Source organism: Astyanax mexicanus, chromosome 7 (assembly GCF_023375975.1).
Source record: "Astyanax mexicanus isolate ESR-SI-001 chromosome 7, AstMex3_surface, whole genome shotgun sequence".
Taxonomy (NCBI): Eukaryota; Metazoa; Chordata; class Actinopteri; order Characiformes; family Acestrorhamphidae; genus Astyanax; species Astyanax mexicanus.
Window position 1 is genome coordinate 44,093,389 of NC_064414.1, and position 22,707 is coordinate 44,116,095.

Below are 22,707 nucleotides of genomic sequence, written 5' to 3' on the forward strand. Positions count from 1 at the left end.
AGCTTTTTATTCTGGGCTGCTGTAAACCCCTTCCACACAAATGTTCAACATGAGCAGGCCTGATATTACTGTGTCCAGCAAAGCCCTGATATTTATTTGTCCATCTTTATCCCGGCTTAGTCACAGACAAGTCTCAAACGCGGCCGGTCTGAAAGGCTGCGGCTCTGATGTGTAAGCCTCCCACTGACACGTCCAAGAAACAGTGAAATGGCATTGTCAAATACGTTACCATTCTCTGGAAAAATGACTAATCGCTTGAGATATGAGCAGTTGTTGGCTGTTGGAGATGTTTTGGAACTACATATTTACCCAGTGTAGCTCACTGTATGTGGCTTACCTGTTATGGGGCCTAGAACATGGCAGATATTCACAATTAAAGCAGCATTGTGCAACAATAGGTATTTCAATTGGTAGTGGGTGTGCGGGAATCGGACAGTTCTTCTTGCCTGACACTCTGGCTGAAACTCCACCCTGTTAGGTCGGCCTAACAACAGAGCGATCTATATTCTGATTGGCTCAATGAGAGTACATTATAATGTACAGCCGATGGATTGGCAAGCGTGAGAAATACCATGTGTGGTGTGTGAGCATGTGAACTCGCTGAAGTGCATGTGTCACACGCTCAAAGCGTGAGACTTGAGAACACTGGTTAAAATAGACCTTGGTTTATTTGTACCCCTAGTGCTTGTGGAGATGGTTTCAATCCATGAGTCCCAAACAAACTCTGGAGTGGTTTGCTTGTGGTGAGAACCTGATTCTATCACATATACTTCTTTAATTTGAGTTAAACTGCTGATAAGGCACAGTTTAATCTAAAGCAGTATATTAGCCAGAGAATGTGTTCACTGCTCGCAGCCACGCAATTCAGTTTACCATGTGTACATCTGCACTGCTTATCCTATTAAAAACACTGTGTTCAAAAGCACAGCATCAAATTGTTAGCGTTCTGTGTTAAAAACAGCTTTAAATTTCACAGATATATTATGCCTGTTTGAAAACAAACCAAACAGTGGGAGAAAACTCTCCATGTAAATGAACATGAATTCAACTGATCCGGACCATAGAAACCAACTACAGATGTGAAAACGCCATTAAAGTGTTGTGTCAGTATTCTGTTAAGATGTGGTTCTAAATCTAATTGAAGATAGCCCTTTCGATGGGCAATATTCAGTTTCAGCTGTGATTTCCCAAAATGCAAACTGCAGAATGAAGAGACTATGCTGTGAAAGTGTTGGTAGGCTTTGAAGTTAACTGGAAGTGGGCAAGGTCTCCCCCTAGTGTCTGAACAATTCAACACAATACTCATTTATGAGGGCCATCCACAGATCCAAAGATCAGATACTGCATATAACAGTTTGCCCTTAAAGATGCTTTAATGCTAGCTAGCACCACATGGTTTGTACTGATTTAGCTCAACACCTGAAAGAAAGCTCAAGATAACATCACATGAGACCCATCAATTTTACCTACCTACAGTACTTGACTCTGCACATTTTTTGTACATGGTACCTGGTTGGTTTTCTACAACCACAGCTCCCCCCAGATGTAGCTGCTATCATCACAAACACATTTAGATTTTTGTATGTTTGAGTTACCATTGTAATTTGGATCAAAAACAAAAAATGGGGTTGTGGAGATTTTTCAAATGCATGGATTGTGCTGAATGTCTCCAGCCAATACATACCTTACAAGGTTTACATTTATTTGGGCTGGTACCAATCCTGAATAGGCATTAAAAAAATACCTGGTTCCAGGTACCTGGTATGTCCTCATAAGTTTTAAGGATAAGCGTCACTATATTCTGGTTAACCAAGGGCTAAAACTCAGGCGAAATAAGTATTAATAAACTAATACAGTATATTTGTTAGCCGTAGTAGCCCACCCTTACTTACTCTTAACCAGCAAATCGGTTAGTTTTAGTTGAGGAAGCCTCAGTTAGGAAAAGTCATGGAATTTGAAAATAGCAGTTTTCAGGCCTGGATAAGTTTAGGAAAAATAAAAGTACCCAGAATGTTTTGTAAAAGTCATGGAAATTTGGTCTACAAATGTTTGTGTTTTAGTTTATCGATGGGGAAAATCTAGATTGAGCTAACAAATACGTTAGCTCAGAGTTAATTTAGTAATTTATAGTAGCCCACCCTAACTTACTCTTAACCAGCAAATCGGTTAGTTTTAGTTGAGGAAGCTTCAGTCAGTAGGCTCCCTTATGACTCAAAACTATTTCTAATCATTCCACAACCTACTGTGCATCATACAGGTTTCGTACAGTCATGAAAAACCTGGAAAAGTCATGGAAATTTTTGTCTACATATTTTTGTGTTTAAGTTTATTGATGGGGAAAATCTAGTTTGAGCTAAAAACAAAAAAATGTCAGCTCAGAGTTAATTCAGTAATTTAGCCCGAAACAATGGAGCTCTCAGGACCTGACACACATTTTATTATTAAAGATAGTTTGTCAACATTTTCATCAGATTCATTTTAGGCCTACTATAATTCATTTAGATTTTTGTTTTAGTTGATTTTTTGGTTTTATTGTCCATATCTGAACTGATGTGTTGGTTAAAACTGTATGAACCCTGATCATTGGCCTCATTCTCAATGAGTAGCTAGAATGGCTCTCCCTCTTCCACAATCACTTAGTACAATACCTCATCTTTTAGCTGATGTATCAAAACTGGGATCTAGTCTTTACCTTCTCAGAGTGCTGAGCTCCAATCAGGTTTGAAAAGAAGAAATGTGACTTGGAGAAAGTGCATGCTGGCCTTTATCTCTCCCAAGACCAACAAACTGGACTAGTAATGGCCAGGACTGCAACAACATAAACAAACTGACCCCTTCTTTTTTCCGTAAAGAAATAGTTTACATTTATTTGCAGCATGTGGTGTAGTCAGAAAAATCTACAGACTCTACCAGCTTTAAAAACTGGGATATATCCTACAAAAAACAGTAACTGAATCTAATACAGCACACCATTGCAAACTACAGCAGGCTGCCAGTGTCTAAAAAAAACATGATTTAAAAAATAAAATGATCAATTGTATCATGTTTTATTTTTGTGGACACAGCAGTATTTACTGGTGACCGATTTCTTGGCTAAATAAAGAAGCTGCTCTGAACCACAGAAGAAAAATGAGCCTGTCAAAGACTTCACTCGTGCTCATTAAATAAAAATACTTCTCAAGCAGTTGATCCTAATAAATTAAGACAAAACTTTAATAGACAAACATTACACAGCAGTACAGACTCTCAGATGTGAGGCTAAAACAGAAAGTATGATGTCACACAAACACACACACTTCATTTACAGGTTCATATGTTGGATGAGGTCTCCTCTCTGAAGCTGAACCAGGTATCTCTGTGCCACAGGAAACGCGTTCCTCTCCAGGAAGGCATCCTACCAGAGGAAAGAAAACATCAGCTTCAAAGCAGCAAAGCAGGTGGGATTTTATTCTCAATAATTTTGGATCCTTTATTTCAGTCCAAACTTTGTGGAATGTGGACACAATGTCCAGAACAACTGCCAGATTTCATATTGTGTCAAAAAAAGAAAAAGAAAAGCATACAAAAACAATAACATTCTATATGTATAAAAAAATGACATTCCAGATGCCAGCTGTCCCAAATTCCATGAATCTTTCATGGAATCTGCAGTGACCTGTATGTAGGATAGATGTGTGGGGCCTCCTGCTATGAATATGAATATGTCACGATCATTACCACCCACTGCACTGTCCACTGTGGGTAGTAATGCCTCCTATGACGTAGTTCTAGTGCATAAGTGGTACTGTGGATAAAGGAACTTTAAATGCCCACACAACATTTTTCAACCATTTTTCAACCTCATTCACAAGAAAACACCTCACAACTTACAGCTCTGGAAAAAATTAAGACACCACTTCAGTTTCTCAATCAGTTTCTCTGATTTTGCTATTTATAGGTTTATGTTTGACTAAAATGAACATTGTTGATTTATTACATAAACTACAGACAACATTTCTCCAAAAAAAAAACCATCAAAATGGTCATTTAGAGCATTTATTTGCAGAAAGTAAGAAATGGCTGAAATAACAAAAAAGACACAGAGCTTTCAGACCTCAAATAATGCAAAGAAAACAAGTTTGGTGGAAAAACCCTGGTTTTAAATCACAGTTTTCATGCATCTTGGCATGTTCTCCACCAGTCTTACACACTGCTTTTGGATAACTTTATGCCTTTACTCCTGGTGCAAATTCAAGCAGTTTAGCTTGGTTTGATGGCTTGTGATCATCCATCTTCCTCTTGATTATATTCCAGAGGTTTTCAATTTGGTCAAATCATATCTTATTTTTTTTCCAGAGCTGTATACAGATAGAGGCATTTCCAAGAAACCTATGAGATAACACTTCATTATAATTTTTTATACTGCTGAACACTTAGGGATGATTTCCCAGACAAGGCTTGAGCCTAGTCTTGGACTACACAGCATGTTAAATGGGGATTTTCTATTAAAAGAAAAGTATAGTCTAAAATATACATGCAATGCAATTTACACCTAGTATGTTGCATGACAGGAGAATTCATCAACTGTAATCTTAGATGTAAATTACAGATGGGACAAGTATACTATGAAAGTTTAATTCTGCATTACCTTAGCCCTCCTTCGGAGATAATCCCTGCGGTTATGTAGCATTTTAGTACAGCGTACGATCACCTCCGTCTCCTTCCCAGACAAGTACGGCAAAGCAGAAACAATCTGAAAGCACACACAAACAGGCATTATTCTCTGTGATACTGATATATCACACATTATTAATTATCTGTCATGGATTTCATGATACAGATACAACCTTTGCTGTAATGGGGCCCCACTCAATGTTTCTGCTGTAGCAGGCCCTCTGCCAAACCTGAAACTGTGTCAGGATCTCTCTCGCCACCACCTGTCCACAGAAACAGAAGAGGAAATAAGATCATTTCATCAATATTCTGTACTAGAGATGTCAGAGGGCCACTATTTACAGTAATCTCACACTGTCACTCGCAGTGCTATCAACACTTGGAGGGGTAAACTGTCTTTTAAAACTGCCACCAATGCAGCATCACTAGGCATCCAATGCATTCAGAGGAAAGCACAGCAACCCAGCTTTTATACATCAGCTAACAGATGACTGTAATGATAGCAGAGAGCATGGTCCATTATGCTCTCTCTGGCTCTGGCTGCTGATGGCATTGGGCCAAACTCTAATGCTAAACTCTAATGCTAAACTAGATTATTTATTAAGGCCATTTTACTGTTGTAGATTAATTAGCTCAAGGGTTTTTTTCCCTAGTTTTGACTTTCCAATAAAATCAACCAAGTTTGAAGTTATCTAATAGGTGAGCTCTTTCCAACCTCAAACAGTTCCCTGTTTATAATATAATTTATTACATTAAAAGAGCATTTTTTAAGATTAGCTGCTGCACACATAAGGACCTATAGCTATTTGTGCTCTATTGTTCAACAAAGTCTTGTAAGTGACCTCCAGGTGCATGATAAAAAAAAAAAAAGTAATGTAGTCTCAGTATTTCAAATAGTGACCCTGCAATATTCCCAGTCTTTGCGGAGTAATGATAGATGTCAGAGAGGGTCAGAATTTAGTCTTTTAAAAGGATTTCCAGTAACACTTTACAATGAGGGTATATTAATTAACAGTTTTTTTACAACAGAATGTCTCAAATAATAATTAATTCACACTAGATAAGACATAACTTAAGCAATAATATACGAGAGGGAGGGCTATAAGGTGTAATAATGGCACTGATGTGCTGCAGTCGTTGAAGATCAGCACAGCAGTGCCAATATGACACGTTATGGCACGAACCTCGAGTGTATTATTGCGATTTTACCACAGTTGCATTATTGCTGTTTAGTGAAAGATTTTGACGAGAAAATACAAGCTGTTTGGTTATAAACACTCTGGGTTAAAATAGTTCCATTGCTGATCTGTTTGTAGCTGCGCTGTTTGGTTTGTAAGTGCTGCATCGTTACTAGGTTAGCTGTATGTGGTGGAGTAATACATGGAGAGCTTCGGTTCCAGTGCATTACCAGCTGATAATATCACTCATAAAACGCCTCTCAGATTGCAGGGTCGAAACTAACGGTGGTATAATAATCATTAAAACTCTTTTTTTAAGCAACATTTGTAAGGATTCAAATTCAGTAATATTTAATAATGTCTTCACTAGTATCATTAATTACCCATTTAACAACGTTCACTACTGTTGTAAATACTGTTATTTGTAACCCTTGTTGTAAAGTTCAGAGCCACTTATCGCTAAGCAATGTGATGTTGTTAGATCTGTATTTTTTTTATCATGGAACTGTAGTGCGTTTTGAGCAGTTTGAGCAGGATTGCCCACTTTTGGAGCAGGATAGCCTATTTAGCTCCTCTTAAGTGAAGTGCATCTGTTAAAAACAGCTTATTTTAAAGCTTAGTTGGTTTTAGAGAAAATCCGTTTCGAGAAAAGAAGTGGTGTTATGCCATCTCCATTCACCCCCAAACGCAAGTCAATGGCATTTTAGAGTGAGAGCACTTACACTGAATGTTCTCTGTCTGCTTGTGGGATGCACTTTATCCAGTTCTGTTGGAGGATTTCCTGGAGGCATTTGTGCCAACTGTAACACACACACAAAGACACACACACACACACACACACACAGATGACTGAATCAGTTTTTGCACATAATTTACAGTAAATTTTGCAAAACCACAATTGGAAAAAAAACTCCTTTAACACTTAAAATCTGAAGAGAAAGGACATTTAACATGACTTTTCGTTATGTCTGTAATTCATTACTTTATGTGAAATAATGAGTCTCTAGCATCTTTAAGAGGATGGACCAGACAGGAGTCAGATATAAGATAAAAAAAATGTGTTTTATTATAAACATAATGAAGGTACAATGCTGGTATACAGAGGAAAAAAGTCTTAAATATAAAAAAATACAATGTAAATGCTCAGAACTTTAGGTACGCCCAGGTAGCACCCTCTTCTGCTCAGATTTAGAAAGTGTTTTTCCATCAGAAAAAAAAAAATATCAACCTGGCACAGTTTGGCGATTCTCTTACTCAAGCATGCCCAATAAAACTGCCTGATATCAGATAAGCTGGACCAAGTGTGTTTTGGCAGTGAAATCGCCAACCTTGCCCGGCTGGACTGCAGCCCTGCTGGAGCCGGAACACACAGAACACAGGCCTGGTCAGCACGGTCAAGTGTGTGTGTCATCAATCATTTTAAGGGAGGAACACTGTAATAACTTTTAGAATCATCCGAATGAGCTCAAGATATATATATATTTTTAAAGGGAGTTTCACTGGTAGTGCTTTGAAGAACTATTATACATATCAGCACATAAAGTACAAATAAAACAAACAGATATTATCCATTAATATGGTTTTAAATAATATCTGAATCCAGAGTGTGGTCACACTGTGCAATGAAAATGAGCTTAAAATGCATGCAGAACAACGTGTACATATTTTGTTCTGTATTATAAAAGAAACAACTGCACGCTTGCCAGCACTGGAATAGGTTGGCAGGTGTCCAAACTAAAGCTGGACTAAACTGAGCTGAAATAAGGTTTTCATCAGATATTGAGATTCTTATTTTGGCTGCTCAACTTTCCTCAAGCTCATGTTTATTATTCATCCAAGCCTGTTTTACTGACCCTGACGGTTTAATCAGAATAAATGGAATAACGTTTTAAAAGAGCAGAGCAATTGCACAAGTAAGAGGCAGTAATTGCATGTTTCTCACTAGACTTCTGATTGCCTAATGATATGTTAGATGGTGCATTGGTGGCTCAGTGGTTAGAGCACTGGGTTACTGAAAATAAGACTTTCAAATATGAGTTTGAAAATAAGTGGATTCAATAGTTATGTTCAGTAAGCTGCCACTGCAAGACCCATCCATCATCCTATGATAGGCTTGTTTAAATGATCTAAACATTCTTCCTATCTTTATAAAGCTGACAATATAAAATAAACTCTGATATTGATCTAAAACAGCGTCTATAGAATGCTTTTGCACAAAGTTAGTCAGCTATTGTGCTTAAGACTGAGTGTCAGTAATGTATAAGAAGATTAGAGAAGCTGGTTTGATCCCCTAGACCAGCAGGAATTATAGGCAGGGAACAACACTTTCTCCTCCCCTTAAAGTTTATGGCTGAAGTGCCCCTAAATAAGGCACTCAACTCTTCAATTGCTCTCTGAGATAGCACAGAGATGGCTGTACACAGCTCTTTGTGTCTTGTTCACTGCCACAGTTGAGTTTAATGCAGCGGTTTAATTATTTTGTACTACTGTGCAGTGCTTGTGCAGTGTGTTCCAACTGTTTAGAAGAGGCCACTTTCAGATTTAACCAACAACCAACCAGGAACACTTATTTATGTATTAAATGCTTCAGTCAAAAGCTAGCTTTACATTACTCCTATAACTAATATGCTTTCCCATTTCCTGACCTAGGAATAGGTTTTAGTTTTTAGTAAAACAAAATATATAGATTAAATCGATAACCAACTGATGCACAACTGACAATTAACTAAGCCTTTTCTATAACCTTAGACACCCATGGCCTAAAGTTGGCTGGTTCTATCCCCTTGACTGGCAGGATAAGAAGCAACCTCTCCTCATGCCTAAAGATCACTTAAGCAAGGAAGCCAACCCACAACTGCTCCCCACTATGAATGTGCGTGTTCACTCACTGCCCCTATTCACAAGTGTTAGAGCCCCCTTCTGCAGGCCTCTATTCTGTAGTGCAGTGATTTCAAATAAAGAATCAATAAGAAAAAGAGTATTAAAAAAAAACATCACACTGCACATATAAGACATATGAGCTGCTGTTTATTAGACTAGAATGTTTTAGCTGCATGAATAATATTTAATAAAGGAACAAATTAATAATAAACACATGCATTCTTTCCATCTGGCAACAGATGTGAAACCTGCAATGCACACAACGGTGGAGTACAACAATACACAGAACAGCAGCTATTACAACATTCACACAGACTGGAGAAAAGTCTAAAAAAAAATATGATGCTGTATCCAGTGTGTCCGATGAGAGGGTGTCCATTTACTCCAACTGTATGCACTGTTGACTGCAATTCTGCTGCTGCATCCTGTTGCCACCTATTAGTGTTGATCACTTTGGGTCAGTTTACTGGACAGGGATTCATTTCCTTTCAATGGTGAATCTCCATTTAAAATGCAGCATAGTCCAAGAATAGACTTGGATCTAAACAGGTATGGAACTATTTGAATCTAGAAACTTTTCACAGATTGTGTTTTTTGGCTGTGTTTAAATTATAAGACTATTTAATTCTGATTATGTCCAGATCTTATGTGACCATTTTGATGGTTCACACTTACAAATGTCAGTGATCTGTGTATGCCTGTAATGTGAATGAATCAGTTCCAGATCGGGCATGCATGCACACATTGCTATATTTATTCATAAGTCTGAATTACAGTCATATGAAAAAGTTTGGGCACCCCTATTAATCTTAATAATTTTTTGTTCTAAATATTTGGGTGTTTGCAACAGCCATTTCAGTTTGATATAACTAATAACTGATGGACAGTAATATTTCAGGATTGAAATGAGGTTTATTTTACTAACAGAAAATGTGCAATATGCATTAAACCAAAATTTTACCGGTGCAAAAGTATGGGCACCCTAATCATTTTATTGATTTGAATACTGACAGGTTAAATCTCTGAGACAACTTTTTGTATCGTTCCTCTGAACAACTATGTTGAACAATCTTCGTTTTTAGATCATTTGAGAGTTGTTTTGATGAGCCCATGATGCCACTCTTCAGAGGAGATTCAAATAGGAGAACTTGTAATTGGCCACCTTAAATACCTTTTCTCATGATTGGATACACCTGGCTATGAAGTTCAAAGCTCAATGAGGTTACCAAACCAATTTTGTGCTTCAGTAAGTCAGTAAAAAGTAGTTAGGAGTATTCAAATCAATAAAATGATAAGGGTGCCCATACTTTTGCACCGGTCAAATTTTGGTTTAATTTTGCACATTTTCTGTTAGTACAACAAACCTCATTTCAATCCTGAAATATTACTGAGTCCATCAGTTATTAGATATATCAAACTGAAATGGCTGTTGCAAACACCCAAATATTTAGAACTAAAAATGGTTAAGATTAATAGGGGTGCCCAAACTTTTTCATATGACTGTATGTGCTGAGTTCTGACTCCCCACCAGAATCCGACTCCCTGCAAGTGATGTTCTGTTGTGTCTCTCTTGTGAATTAGTAGTAGTAATGGAGGTTTAACAGCAAAACAGCTCATAGGCTATTTTCCTGGCAGGAGCGGTTTTGTTAGGTGTTAGGTCTTTGGGGGTAAGGGAGTGTTCAGATATGTGCTTTTAAACCAGTAAGCAATAAGTATTCCAACAGCTTTCCAGGGTTAGTTTAAGTAAAAATTTATTTTATGGTAGATCTTATACAGAGTTGGCTTCTGTCCTGGTGGGAAAGTTTGCACCTTAGTAATAACTGCTCTGTGTTGCATGTGCATGCAAAGGGGAGTCAGGTTCTGTCAGGGAGTCGGAATTTACCACAGCACCAGTGCTGGCTGATGCAGACAGCACTAAGCACATGCATAGAGGGAAAAACACACATGAAATTAGATCTGACCATTCATTCACATTTATGTTACATGAAAACGAGGGTCAAAAAATCAGTTTTGAGTCTCTTCAGCATGGTAATGCTTTTCTGTAGATCTAAAAACTTTTTGTTCTAAAGTTAAAAAAAAAGTAATTGTTTAAAAAAATGCCTCTAGGTACTATGTGGTGTTTTTTTCCCCCCAGAACCTCTTAGATCATGCACTCTCCACACTGAAAAATATTCTCTATATATTTTTCAATCTAAAAATCTCTCTCCTTTGAGGGAGAAAAGATGGCTTTTGTAATCATCAGCATTTGTAATGTCCTGCGATTTGCAGGCATTCTCTAAAAAATGACATCAGCGTATAGCTTATATTCTGTGCCTTTTCTTTTTCTGCATCTAAGAAAAAGAAAATCTTATTTAGAATAAAATGCCAGAAGATTTAATAATCAATCATTTATGCATAGACTCGAAGACTTGAATCGGTTCCTCAGTTCATTGTTGTTCCATGTACTTTCATGAGATGGCCCTTCAGCTGCTTGACGCACACGAAGGTCTTCCCGCACTGACGGCAGGGACAGCTCTTCCCCGCTCGGCTGTGTCTTCTCAGGTGGACCCTTAGGTGAGTGGATCTTTTGAAGGTCATGCCGCAGTAGTTACAGTTGAAGAGCCTCTCCTGTGTGTGGATGTTCTGATGCTGCTTGAAGTTGCCCAGCCTGGTGAAGCTTTTGCCGCAGTGGCCGCAGACGTAGGGCCTCTCTCCCGTGTGCTGCCGCTCGTGGTCCTTCAGCTCAAAGTTGTGCACGAAGGTCTTGTTGCACTGGAGGCAGCTGAAGGGTTTCTTACCCTTGTGGGTAAGCATGTGGACCCTCAGGTGACCCACCCGAGCGAAGGATTTGCCACAGTTGACGCAACTGTGCGGTTTCTTGATACGGAGATTATCACACACCTGAAGACGCTCGTTCTGGGGAGAATGATGAGGGGGTGAAACAGGGGGGTATCCCCGCCCATCTGATCCGAGCTCCTGAGGGACCATAACACCTTGTGGAAAACTTTGAAAGGGTCCACTTTCAAACTGTTCAAGTGAACTGGATGTCTCAGGAAAGGAAGCCACAGCAAGGTGAACCGACTGACCAGGCTCATCCTTGATGCCTTCAGACATCCCTGGGTTACACTTGACTGAATAGGACATTAAATATGAAGTTGGATCTGGCATGTTGACAGTAGTTAGATTTGGAAAATTATCTACCTGTGTTTCCTCATGGTTCCACGGTCCTCCGAGGTCTCTGCGGTTCAGCTCACTTTCTGCTGGACCGCTGTCGTCTGTGCAATCCCACACTGGCAGCATCTCCTCCTCTTCTTTAATAGGAAGCAGGTCTGGCTCACACTCCAGTTTCATAGCAGGAGAGGGTGGAGAGCACGACAGCTCAGCAGCCACATCTTTCTCTGCTATACTCTGCATTAACCTGTTAGACTGGGTCAAATCTATTTCGTTACTGGGAATAAAGTCAATCCCAGGCGTCTTGTGTTGGTGACTTTCTCTGGGTTTGGAGCTGGAACAGTGCTCGTGGTTTCCCGTCACTGCTGGATTGGGGAGGAGCTTCTGTAATACATGCTGAGGAAGCTGCACTGAGGTGTTAGTTACAGAATCCTGCTTCCTGCTCTGTTCAGGTGTGTCTGTCTTCTTCTGTGTGAGGACATGAGCCTGAGTATGTGTCTGCGCTTGAGCCGGCGCTTGAGTCTGCGCATGAGTTGGAGCATGAGGCTGCGTATGAGTCTCTGGAGGTGGGCATGAATCTAAACCCTCTGCAGATCTCCACACTTCACTGAATGGAGGCCTTTTCCCAGACTGTTCCCTCAGGCTAAGGCTGAAACATAGAGTATCTGCACCTACAACAGGATAAAAAAAAAACGAGAAAAGGGGATTTGTTGTTAACATTTTTACCATTTCATTAGACAATTATCAAAAATATTCTGTTATATTCTTTAATCTACCATTTGAAGATTACTAACTCATTCAAATAAATTATGTGGGAAAAAACAATATATGCAATTCAATCATTAAAACATTATTTTTTCAGTGATGGAATAAAAACTAAAATCATTAGACTATTAGAAATCTCACATCTCAAAAATATTATTTCAACCTGCTGAAACCACATCTAGATCATGACCAAGAATGTGCAGGCATATGTAACACATTTGACATATTTAACAAATTAATACAACTTCAGTGCGCAGCTGAACACTGGACACCAGTGCTAAAACCCAAAACTCTTTTGAAAAATGCCTCAGCACAAATCTGAATAAACGTCTTTCTTACTAAAGCCAGTTCTTGGACATGCCATGGGTTAACTGTAAGCACTATACTGAAAGTAACATTGGGTGCATGTTTAATATTTAATCTATTACACAGTTCTCCTCACCTGGATGAGCTTCCGCTGGCTGTTCTGCTCTTTTCTCACCGCTGCTTGGAGTTTTACCACAGTCCACACAGCACACCCTCCTCTCCCTCTCTTTCAGTTTACTCTCATAAAACTGCAGCCGTCTCATCAGCAGCTCCACCTCCTGTTTGGCGTGACCCACTTCCTCCATGAAGCTGTCCTCCACCAGCTTGGTGATCTCGAACATGGCCGATTTGAGAATCGTTTCCATGACTATAGAGAGCTGGGACTGGAAGGTGACGATGAGAGCGTCCGACATCGTTGTCTTGTTGTTGTGCTACGACTCTTCAGGAGAAACTGGATCCAGAGTTTCTGTTTAAATGGAGGAACCTGTGAACAACAGAAAAACAAATATTTACTTAACAATGAAGAAAATGCCTGTAATAAGGAATGCTCATTTTTGTCAGACAAATAGGTTCAAACACAACAACTCCCTCTATTTTAATCACTGTCTAATGAAATGTTCTCTATAGAATATTTTTTTTTTACCATGCCAGCCTGCTGAATGATGCTAGCCCCGCTAAGGGAGTTTGAGAGGAAGCCCACTTTATACAAACTGAACACCACACTCAGTCAATAAGTATATCTATTTTATTATTTAAAAAAATATTATATATTTTTTTCATGAATAAATACTGCATTTAGTGTCACTGCTAGTTGTTCCATGTATGACTACAGTGAAAATTGTAGGGATTAACATTTTTGGCCAAAACTGAAATTCAGGTTACAGGTTTTAATTTATTTTGCCTTTTTTTTTTTCTTTTTTTTTATAAACCATGGCTGAGAGAGCCTCACTTCTAACTGGCTGTGATTTAGTCACGTCATAAAACATCTTTCTCTGATATAATTTATTCAGTCTTTCCAATTTGGGCTTTTTATTTAAGCTGAATAATTTCTAGGGATGCCTAGAGTATTTGGCAACTGAAATTAGCTGTCTGTTTTAAAGCTAAAAATACGAACTTTACTCATGTGATTTGAGTAGCACTACTGAGGTAAATTTATGATTAGAGCAGCAATATTGAAGTAAACATATGATTAGAAAAAGCACTTTACCGAGGTTAATTCAGGATTAGAGCAGCAATACTTTAGTAAACATATGATTAGAATAGCACTAGTACTGAGGTAAATTTATTGTACTTGGTTTGGTTTGCATGTTCGTCGGTTAAAATAATATATTAATAATATTAATGATATATTATAGATATATTTGTTACAGAGAACCAAACATTCATTAATAAAACCATTTAATTGGTTAACTAAGTAAACTAAAACTAACAGAGAACAAAAGCACGGGTCAGGGACGCTGCTTTCATCCTGTAGAGATAAGCCACGCCTCCTCAAAACACCATCTGAATCCTAACAGTCATTTATAAGCGTTTGTACCTAATTAAATCCCTATTATTAGATAGTTTTTCTGCATACTGGACCGTATTTACTGTTTCTTTGTAATGATTTAGATCAATGCTTTACATTGATTTACAGGTCGTGATTTGTTTATATGAAGAATGAATAGAAGAGTGATTAATTAATAATTAAATAGATAGAGGGGGAGGGGGGAGAGATTTCTGTGCTTTGTGGTTTGTAAAGCGTCCTCTCCCCCGGTTAGTGAGAAGTGCTGGTTCAGTAAATAAAGAGTTAATTCATCTTCTTTAACTAGAACTCAGCAGAAGAAGAAATAATAACACAGTAAGTAAGTAAACCCTGAACAGCGCGCTGCTTCAGTCCTTCTCTCTCAGAGTCTGAGCATATTTCAGCCTTATTACAAAGATAAAATAAATCAGAGTTTATATCTAATTACTGATAAACTGAGCCTACAGACCCACAGCCCTGTATTAATCCACTCCATTCAGCTACAGCAGCAGCGATACACAGTTAACTAACCCAGTTAACCCAGCTCTAGCTCCTGAGCTAACTCCCCTCTCTCCCCCGCCCCCATTCTCCTTTACTACCCCGTTTACCCGCGGATCTCCCGCAGCTCCCTCTATTAAACCCGCCGCGAGGCTGGACAACCGGTCCAGAGCACTAAACTCTAATAAACACGGAGAATCCGGTTATAAAACTCACTGTATACATCCAGAGATGCTCCACAGCACACAGAGAAATCTGCTTGATCAGATGGATCTTTTTGTTATTGCTGTTGTTCAGTGTGTTTCATTGTCTGACCCCTGCTGGCGTGGAGGATCACCGAGCTTCTATTTTTACACACAAAAGACTGTCACAGATACGCTAGTTCCTTCCTTCATTTATTTATTTATTTATTATTTATTTATTTATTTATTCAATTTTCTGTGTCAGATTCCATTCTATTCTCTATTTAAAACCTAACAAATTTAATTTAATTTAAAAAGGCACAAAAAGGCAAATAAATAAATAAATAAATGAACAGAATTACTGAAATAAAGTAACTTTTCATTGATATTCTAATTTTTAGAGATGCACTATTATATAGAATACAGTCTAGCTAACAGCTTCAGTTCCTAAAGTAATTATAAATGATAACTTACTTGGTTGTAGGCCTGCCACAATAAATGAACATGACCTCAGTAATGTTTGATAATTGTGATATGGTCTACTGTGTTTATTTGTATGTTTGTTCCCATATATAACAGTGAACAGTATTTTAGACAGTACAATGATCAATGCTTTAATTGGCTCTATTTTAGCAATCTATAGGGGAGCCATCAACTGTGCATGGTGCAGCATGAAACACACAAAAGGCAAGTACTAATTATTCTTATTAATCATAGGTGTGTTTTGGGCGTGATGTGAAATAAGCCATAAGTTATCACTAACCATTCTTTTCAAGAGTCAGGTGTGCTCTGACTTTGGTGGATTGCTATTTTAGTGGCGCATTGCTTCTGCCAGCTTAAGACGAAAAATCTCCCTACTGTGTTGTAGAACATCTTGTATACAACTCTTACCTTATAAAGTGTTTCTATTTCAACAATCTTCATGCTATTGTAATATGTGGCTTTCCCTCTGGGAGTAATACATCTGCAATAGTCATGTTATACCCTGCTATGAGTAGCACTTTTGAGTAGTACTTTGTGTTATGAGTAAAAGACCCCTTTTGGTCTTTACACTAGATGTACCAAAAAGCTGGACGGTGGTTGTGTAGAAGAAACAGTACTTGTGGTTTTATTAATGTGATTATAATTTCCTTAGTGGGTAAAAATATCCCATAGCAAGCTGAACCATGGCCAGACGGTGTTGGTAGTCATTGATCAGCTTTTTGCAGAACGATAGTTGAATATTTGGCCACTCATCTTGACAGAACTGGAACAGACTTATGGCAAATCTCTGTACTATAATGCTGGGTTTATATGTGACATAACAGATAATAGCAGGGGTGTCCTGCTTTTGAACTGGAGAGCTGTAGCTCAAACATATCTGATTATGGTAAAATATGAAGGCAATTATGGCAAGAAATAAGGTAAGGTTGTTCAATTTAGCTGAACAGTTCAAACTGGAAATACCGGTAGACGAAGGACTCCTCAAATAATAGTAATAACAAGACATTACTTGTTTTGTTTTGAGAAGGTTTTCAACAGTTACTGTTACTTGTCCACCACTATTGCTTAAAACTGACAGTCATACATGATAGTACAAAATGTTCTTTATTCATAATCTATTCTGATGCCATTTGATGGCATTCAACTATGAAAAACTAGACCTATGCAAAGTCCGTAAGCACAGTATTGCTTAAATAGCCATACACTCATATACAAAACAACAAGTGTACACAAATACAACAGTTAACAAACACCATAAACACAGAACACCTCTGTACTCTCTACTCCACAGAGCCCGATCACAACTCCTTAAAACTCATCATTACAGTTATTAAAATCTAAAGTCTTGTCACAGGTTGGCAGAGTGAATTCTCTGGTGTCTTTTTAGGTTGCACTTCTGCGTAAACCTTTTGCCACAGGCCATGCAGATGTAGGGTCTCTCCCCAGTATGGACCCTGCGATGTGCCTTCAGATTGCTGAGCTTGGTGAAGCTGCGGCCGCACAGACTGCAGCAGAACTGTCTTTCTCCTGTGTGGATCTGCTGGTGAGCTCTCAGGTGGCACAAGTGGGAGAAGCCTTTGCCGCACTGGCTGCAGTTGTGTGGAGTCCTGACCACATGGTGCCCAATATGACCACCAGTCCTAACGCTGAGTGCCTGCATGAGATTCCGTCCAGACTGCAAAGTGCTGATGCTCCTCTCCTCTGTGTAGGCTCTCTGTATGTGCTGAAGTGCCTGAGGGGGTTTAGGGAGAGAAGCTGGGCTCTTGTGGACTGGCAGTCCCCTGGCTACATTCACAGTGCCAGAGTTGGAGGCCAACACGCTGCCATGTTCTACCAGTTTGGTGTTTTTTTTCCCTGAAGTCCTAAGTTGCTGCAAGACCTGAGAGGCAGGGCTGCTGACCTTGCCTGCACCACCACCACCACCAAGCCCAGGAAACACCACATTTCCTTCCACCGGAAATCTCGGTGGAGGAGGATCTACTCGAGGGAGTTCATCCCGTGCTGGATTTGCTCTGCTGGGGGCCGCAACAGTCCCTGTCCTCACTCTATCAACCTCCTCCCATTCTGGTGGAAGCACCACCACAACCTCCTGTTTAACTGGCACAGAGTCTGGACTCTTTGCCAGCTGTTTCACAGAGGGATACTCAGAAGATGGCACAGCTGCAGGCCCGGGCTGTGGGAGAGGTGATTGCACAGCATGCTCTGTTTTAGAGTCTGACCTTTTTAAAAGTGATCTATTTTTCACAGAATCCTGAACACCAGGACTGCCCGACTTGTTGGCAGAGGGACTTGGCTTGTCCCGCTGAGGGATCTTGTGGTCGGAGTGCAATGCATGGAGGCCTGAGGTCTCGCCAACCTTATGGCTCTGTGGCTCTCTGTGATCTGCAGTGTGACTGTGTGCTGTTGGGTAGATCTGCAGGTCTGGAGATTCTGCAACCTCCTCTTTCATGGTCCCTCCCACTTTAGCTTCATCGACTTCAACAATCTGAAAAAGAAGGTTTGTTTAGATTTAATTTAATTTTCTGAATGCAGTAAAGACATATACTAATGCAACAGATTAAGACAAAGTCAATTAAATGTCCTTTTTGGTTAGTACTGATTTGTATATGTTTACGGCAGCAGCTCCTATCAGTTTTTTTAAGGTCATGTTGTTATTGATAGGCTGTTTAGTTTATTGACAGTTTTCTTTGCATTTAGTTGGCTTTGAAATACATCTGGCAACCTTGGATTTTACCCTGTGTGACAACAAACCAAACCAAGGGGAAAATGCTCGAGTTTACAAACTCGATAACTGATTCGTAGCTCCAGTGCAAGCTAAATTATCACTGAAATATGAATTCTGCATTTTTTGTTGACACTAAGCACATCCTGTCTGATCGGTTTAAGTTTAAGGTAAGAGGGAAAATTGTGTTAATATTATTTCTATGGATAATATTTCCTATAATGCAACTTACATTGAAAATGATGATATGCAATGTGTGCAATTTGCTACACACACAATAAATTTATATATTGTGTGTGTATTTTATGTAAATAAAATTATAGCTCACCTTGAGTTCAGTGTCTGGGATTGTTGACGATGCCTCTTGGCCTGAAGTCAGAGTTCCCTTCCCACTGCATCTGCCACCATCAGTGGAGATGTCATGCTTCTTAACACCAACCAACTCCACACCTTTTAAATGGGGATACATAAAAAAATCAACAGCATTTAATGTAATGTCTACGGAATATGTGCCCTAAAATTATATACAATATACACCCAGAAGTTATATATTTCTATATATAGTACACCTTTTCCCATGGCTCTCACAATCACTGATTTAGCTACTCAGCTCTTTAACATTTTACATTTACATTACATTACATTACATTTGGCAGACGCTTTTGTCCAAAGCGACTTACAATATTGAAATGCAAATAATAGAAGAGGTTAAGTACAAAAATAATAGAAGTTAAAAATAAAACATCTATAGATAGGGCCTTAAGGAGGTCAGAGGGAAATAATGGGATAGAGGAGTAGAGAAGAGGAAGAAGGAGATGAGGTTAGAATTAGTTAGTTTGTTAGAGGTGTTAGGAGAGTAAGTGCTCTTTGAAGAGCTCTGTCTTCAGGAGTTTATTAAAGATAGCGAGAGATTCTCCTGATCTGGTAGTAGAAGGTAGTTAGTTAGAGGTGTTAGGAGAGTAAGTGCTCTTTGAAGAGCTCTGTCTTCAGGAGTTTCTTAAAGATAGCGAGAGATTCTCCTGATCTGGTAGTGGAAGGTAGTTTGTTCCACCATTGTGGAACTCTGTATGAGAACAGTCTGGATTGCTTTGTGTGAGTGTTTGGCAAAGCGAGGCGACGTTCATTGGAGGAGCGCAGCGGCCGGGAGGTAGCGCAAGTCTTCAGGAGCAAGTGCAGGTAGGAAGGAACCTGTACTGTCATCACCTTGTAGGCGATTGTAAGCGCTTTGAATTTGATGCGAGCAGCAACCGGTAGCCAGTGGAGCTCAATGAGCAGCGGAGTGACATGTGCCCGTTTTGGCTGGTTGAAGACCAAACGTGCTGCTGCATTCTGAATCATCTGTAGTGGTTTTACTACACAGGCCAGGAGGCCAGTTCGTACGGCATTGCAGTAGAAAGAAACAAACATGTAAATCAGGAATAGACTCAAACATGTATGACAGGGCTACTCCTGTACCAGGGATGGCAACAGATTAGACATTTGAGGATCTGTGAGGATTTATTTGCATTTGGTCATAACCGAGCCGATTGTGGTCTTTCAGTTGCCAAATATCAGTGTCTCATATAATTTGAATATGTGTGCCAAGTCCTGCTGGAAAATGAAATCCGCATTTGCAGGTCTAGTGTGAAGTTTCCACAATTAGTGATGGTTTGGAGAGTCATGTTTTTTTGCTGGTGTTGGTCCACTGTGTTATATTAAGTCCAAAGTCAGTGCAGTGTTTTCCCGGAGAATCTTACAGCACTTCATGCTACCATCAGCTGACAACTTTCATTTTCCAGCAGGACTTGGCACACTGCCTACACAGCCAAAAGTGATTTAGGGTTTTCATTGGCTGTAAGCCATAATCATCAACAATAAACGAAATAAACGCTTAAAATAGATCACTCTGAGTGTGATACATCTATATAATATATGAGTTCCACATTTTGAACTTAATTATGGAATAAAGTAACTTTTCAATAATATCCAATTTTTTTGAGATGCACTAGTTGACTCCTGCTCCAGAGTGTGTATGCATTAATCTGAACACAAAATTATGCTTTAACTATAAAGTGTGTCTGTGGGGTCTTCTTACCAGTTTGTTGCCTAGAACTTCTCCCATCTGCTTCCTTCTTGGAGAATCCAGATTTGCCACAGTCCACACACTTAACCCTTTTAATCTTCTCTCTCTCACTGAGTTTACTTTCCAGGATTTGCAGTCTTCTCCTCAGAACATCCGCTTCACGTTTCCCGCGACCAAGCTCCTCTACGAAACTGCCCTCCACCAGCCTGGTGATCTCACACACAGCTGACCTCAGGATGGTCTCCATGACCCCGGAGAGCTGGGTCTGGAAGGTGAGGAGGAGGGTGTCCGCCATGCTGCTGAGGTTTATACAGACAGTCAGTCCTTTAACACGGTAAAACTCTCAGTTAGGCCTGGTGGAGACGGACTGACTGAAGGGCGGTGTGCTCCATCACTAACCTGCAGTCTGTGCTCAGGCAGCTCTGAGGCAGAGATGCTCCTGGTCCACACGTGAGCTCGTGAAGCGCGCGTTCATCCTCAGAGCGGGAGTTTAACACGGCTGGGGGTTATTTAGAACCGCTGTAGTCTGGTTATGTTATAATCACACTGCTCACACAGCCCTATGGGCTCAGCAGTACCGCTGCTGCTGCTGCTGTTAGCTAACCTAGCTCGGCTCAGCTCCCTGGGGTAGCTAGCCTGCTAACCAGTTAGCAAATAACCCTAAAATCTCTACATTTCCTCACAAAACAGCGTCTATTCAGCACCGCCCCGATACTACTCGATATCGCAGACTGACACAACACCGACGAAACGCGAAAAATCACTGAATTTAAGCAGAAAAACGAGCAGAGACACTTGGATGCAGCGCTATAAAGAGGAAAAGCTTGTTGTCCCCGTGACGTCAGGCATCGTACAGTGGCCCGCTTGGACAGAATTAATGTAAACGACGTGAGAATAATAGAAAAGTGTGTGTTTCACGTTTGACCTAGTTTGTATAAAAAAAATGAATACTACAAAAATAAATAGATACAATAAAAAATTGGATCAGTAAAAATGCTTAAAAACAACTTTATTTTATAAAAAAAAATTAACGTAAATGTTAATTTTACACATGGCAATAATACACATGGCAAAAATAACTTACATAAATAAAAAATAAATAAAACCCCGGATAAGCGGAAGAAAATGGATGGATGGATAGATAAATTAAAAATCTAATCAAATTTGAGACTGTGGCGTGTGCAAGAAAAAGTAATTAATAAGTGCTTTGTGTACTGATATGTGAACAGGCCTGCTCAAACACTTTCCAGTGTTTAAATACTCTGCTGCCTTGTCCCACATTCCATAGTATAGTTTATATTTTGGGTTAAAAGAATAGGACACCCGTTCCATCAAAATGTTTTCCATTAAAAAGTTTTTCCATATAGTTAAAGAAGGTGGCTGTGTCTCTTTCCATGAAAGTAAAATAGTTTTTTTGCCTATTAATGCAGAAGATAAAATCATTTTAGCTACTACTTTGCTAAGTTTACATACAGAGGTGTCACCTAATATCATTATAGCTATGCAACATTTCTTATACTTCTGTATTGATTGCTTTATTTTATAGAATCTTTTTAGTGCTTATAACACTGGTGCTTATTCTTTTTTTGTGTGCTATTAGCAAATCTTTTCGTTTGTTTGTTTGTTAGTTTGTTTGTTGTTTGTTGAGATTGATTAATGTGCTATTTTCCTGTACATTGTAATTACTTTAAAACCAATAAAAATTAAATAACAAAAAAAAAAAAAAAAAACACTTTCCAGTGTGTGTATATATACAGCTCTGGAAGAAAAAAAGAGACCACTTAAAAAATATGAGTTTTTTATTATACCAAATTGAAAACCTCTGGAATATAATCAAGAGGAAGATGGATGCCACACGCCATCATACCAAGCTGAACTGCTTGATTTTTTTGCACCAGGAGTGGCTTCAAGTTATCCAAAAGCAGTTTGTAAGACTGGTCAAACGTACCCTCTCGTTCAGTGTTTTTCTTTCTTTAGTTTATTTTCTACATTGTAGATTAATATTAAAGACACTACTAAAAGACATGGAATTACCCAGTAAACAAGTAAAAAAAAAAGAAAAAAAAAAAGTCTTTGTCCCCTGATATAAACCTGATAAACTGAGATGGTGATTTGAGGTGATTTGGGATGAGCTGAAGCTTTACAGCTTAAAGAAGGAAAAGCAGCAACTATTGTTCAGCACCTCCAGTAACCCCTTCAAGATGCTGAGAAAACTATTCCAGGTAACTCTCCCTCATGAAGAAACTGAGATTAAAATAGTAAAAGTGTGTGGATCTGTCCTCAAAGATAAATGTGGTGCTTAGAAGAATCTAAGGTATAAAACA

The 22,707-nt window shown here is 39.1% G+C and overlaps 2 protein-coding genes across 5 annotated transcripts; both read right to left on the minus strand.

Annotated features, from left to right (window-relative positions):
- Positions 1–3,189: 3,189 nt before the first annotated feature.
- On the minus strand, positions 3,190–15,302 carry si:ch73-109d9.1 (zinc finger protein 500). Of its 3 annotated transcripts, XM_007256067.4 has the most exons (7): positions 15,151–15,301; positions 13,069–13,416; positions 11,892–12,532; positions 6,554–6,631; positions 4,827–4,916; positions 4,628–4,732; positions 3,190–3,394 (listed from the first exon to the last, which is right to left on the minus strand). In XM_007256067.4, exons 2-7 carry the CDS (start codon positions 13,343–13,345, stop codon positions 3,302–3,304), a joined length of 1,284 nt encoding a protein of 427 aa, XP_007256129.3. In that variant the 5' UTR covers positions 13,346–13,416; positions 15,151–15,301; the 3' UTR covers positions 3,190–3,301. The 3 variants fall into 3 exon arrangements, with proteins under 3 accessions (XP_007256129.3, XP_049337611.1, XP_015463049.3); XM_049481654.1 differs by lacking the exon at positions 4,827–4,916 and having other exon boundaries at positions 15,151–15,302; XM_015607563.3 differs by lacking the exons at positions 3,190–3,394; positions 4,628–4,732; positions 4,827–4,916; positions 6,554–6,631 and having other exon boundaries at positions 9,608–12,532; positions 15,151–15,302.
- Positions 15,303–16,687: 1,385 nt separating this feature from the next.
- Positions 16,688–21,244, minus strand: si:ch73-109d9.3 (zinc finger protein 232). Of its 2 annotated transcripts, none has more exons than XM_022684683.2 (4): positions 20,783–21,244; positions 20,396–20,679; positions 18,650–18,771; positions 16,688–18,084 (listed from the first exon to the last, which is right to left on the minus strand). In XM_022684683.2, exons 2-4 carry the CDS (start codon positions 20,676–20,678, stop codon positions 16,948–16,950), a joined length of 1,542 nt encoding a protein of 513 aa, XP_022540404.2. In that variant the 5' UTR covers position 20,679; positions 20,783–21,244; the 3' UTR covers positions 16,688–16,947. The 2 variants fall into 2 exon arrangements, with proteins under 2 accessions (XP_022540404.2, XP_022540403.2); XM_022684682.2 differs by having other exon boundaries at positions 20,396–20,682.
- Positions 21,245–22,707: the final 1,463 nt, after the last annotated feature.

Bases quoted from the DNA above. Each gene is read 5' to 3' on its own strand.
- si:ch73-109d9.1 (XM_015607563.3), bottom strand. From the start codon at position 13,345: ATGTCGGACGCTCTCATCGTCACCTTCCAGTCCCAGCTCTCTATAGTC. The intron at 12,533-13,068 runs GTGAGGAGAACT...ATCCTGTTGTAG, and splicing joins GCCAGCGGAAGCTCATCCAG to GTGCAGATACTCTATGTTTC.
- si:ch73-109d9.3 (XM_022684683.2), bottom strand. From the start codon at position 20,678: ATGGCGGACACCCTCCTCCTCACCTTCCAGACCCAGCTCTCCGGGGTC. The intron at 18,772-20,395 runs GTAAGAAGACCC...CCCATTTAAAAG, and splicing joins AAGTTCTAGGCAACAAACTG to GTGTGGAGTTGGTTGGTGTT. The intron at 18,085-18,649 runs GTGAGCTATAAT...CTTCTTTTTCAG, and splicing joins TCCCAGACACTGAACTCAAG to ATTGTTGAAGTCGATGAAGC.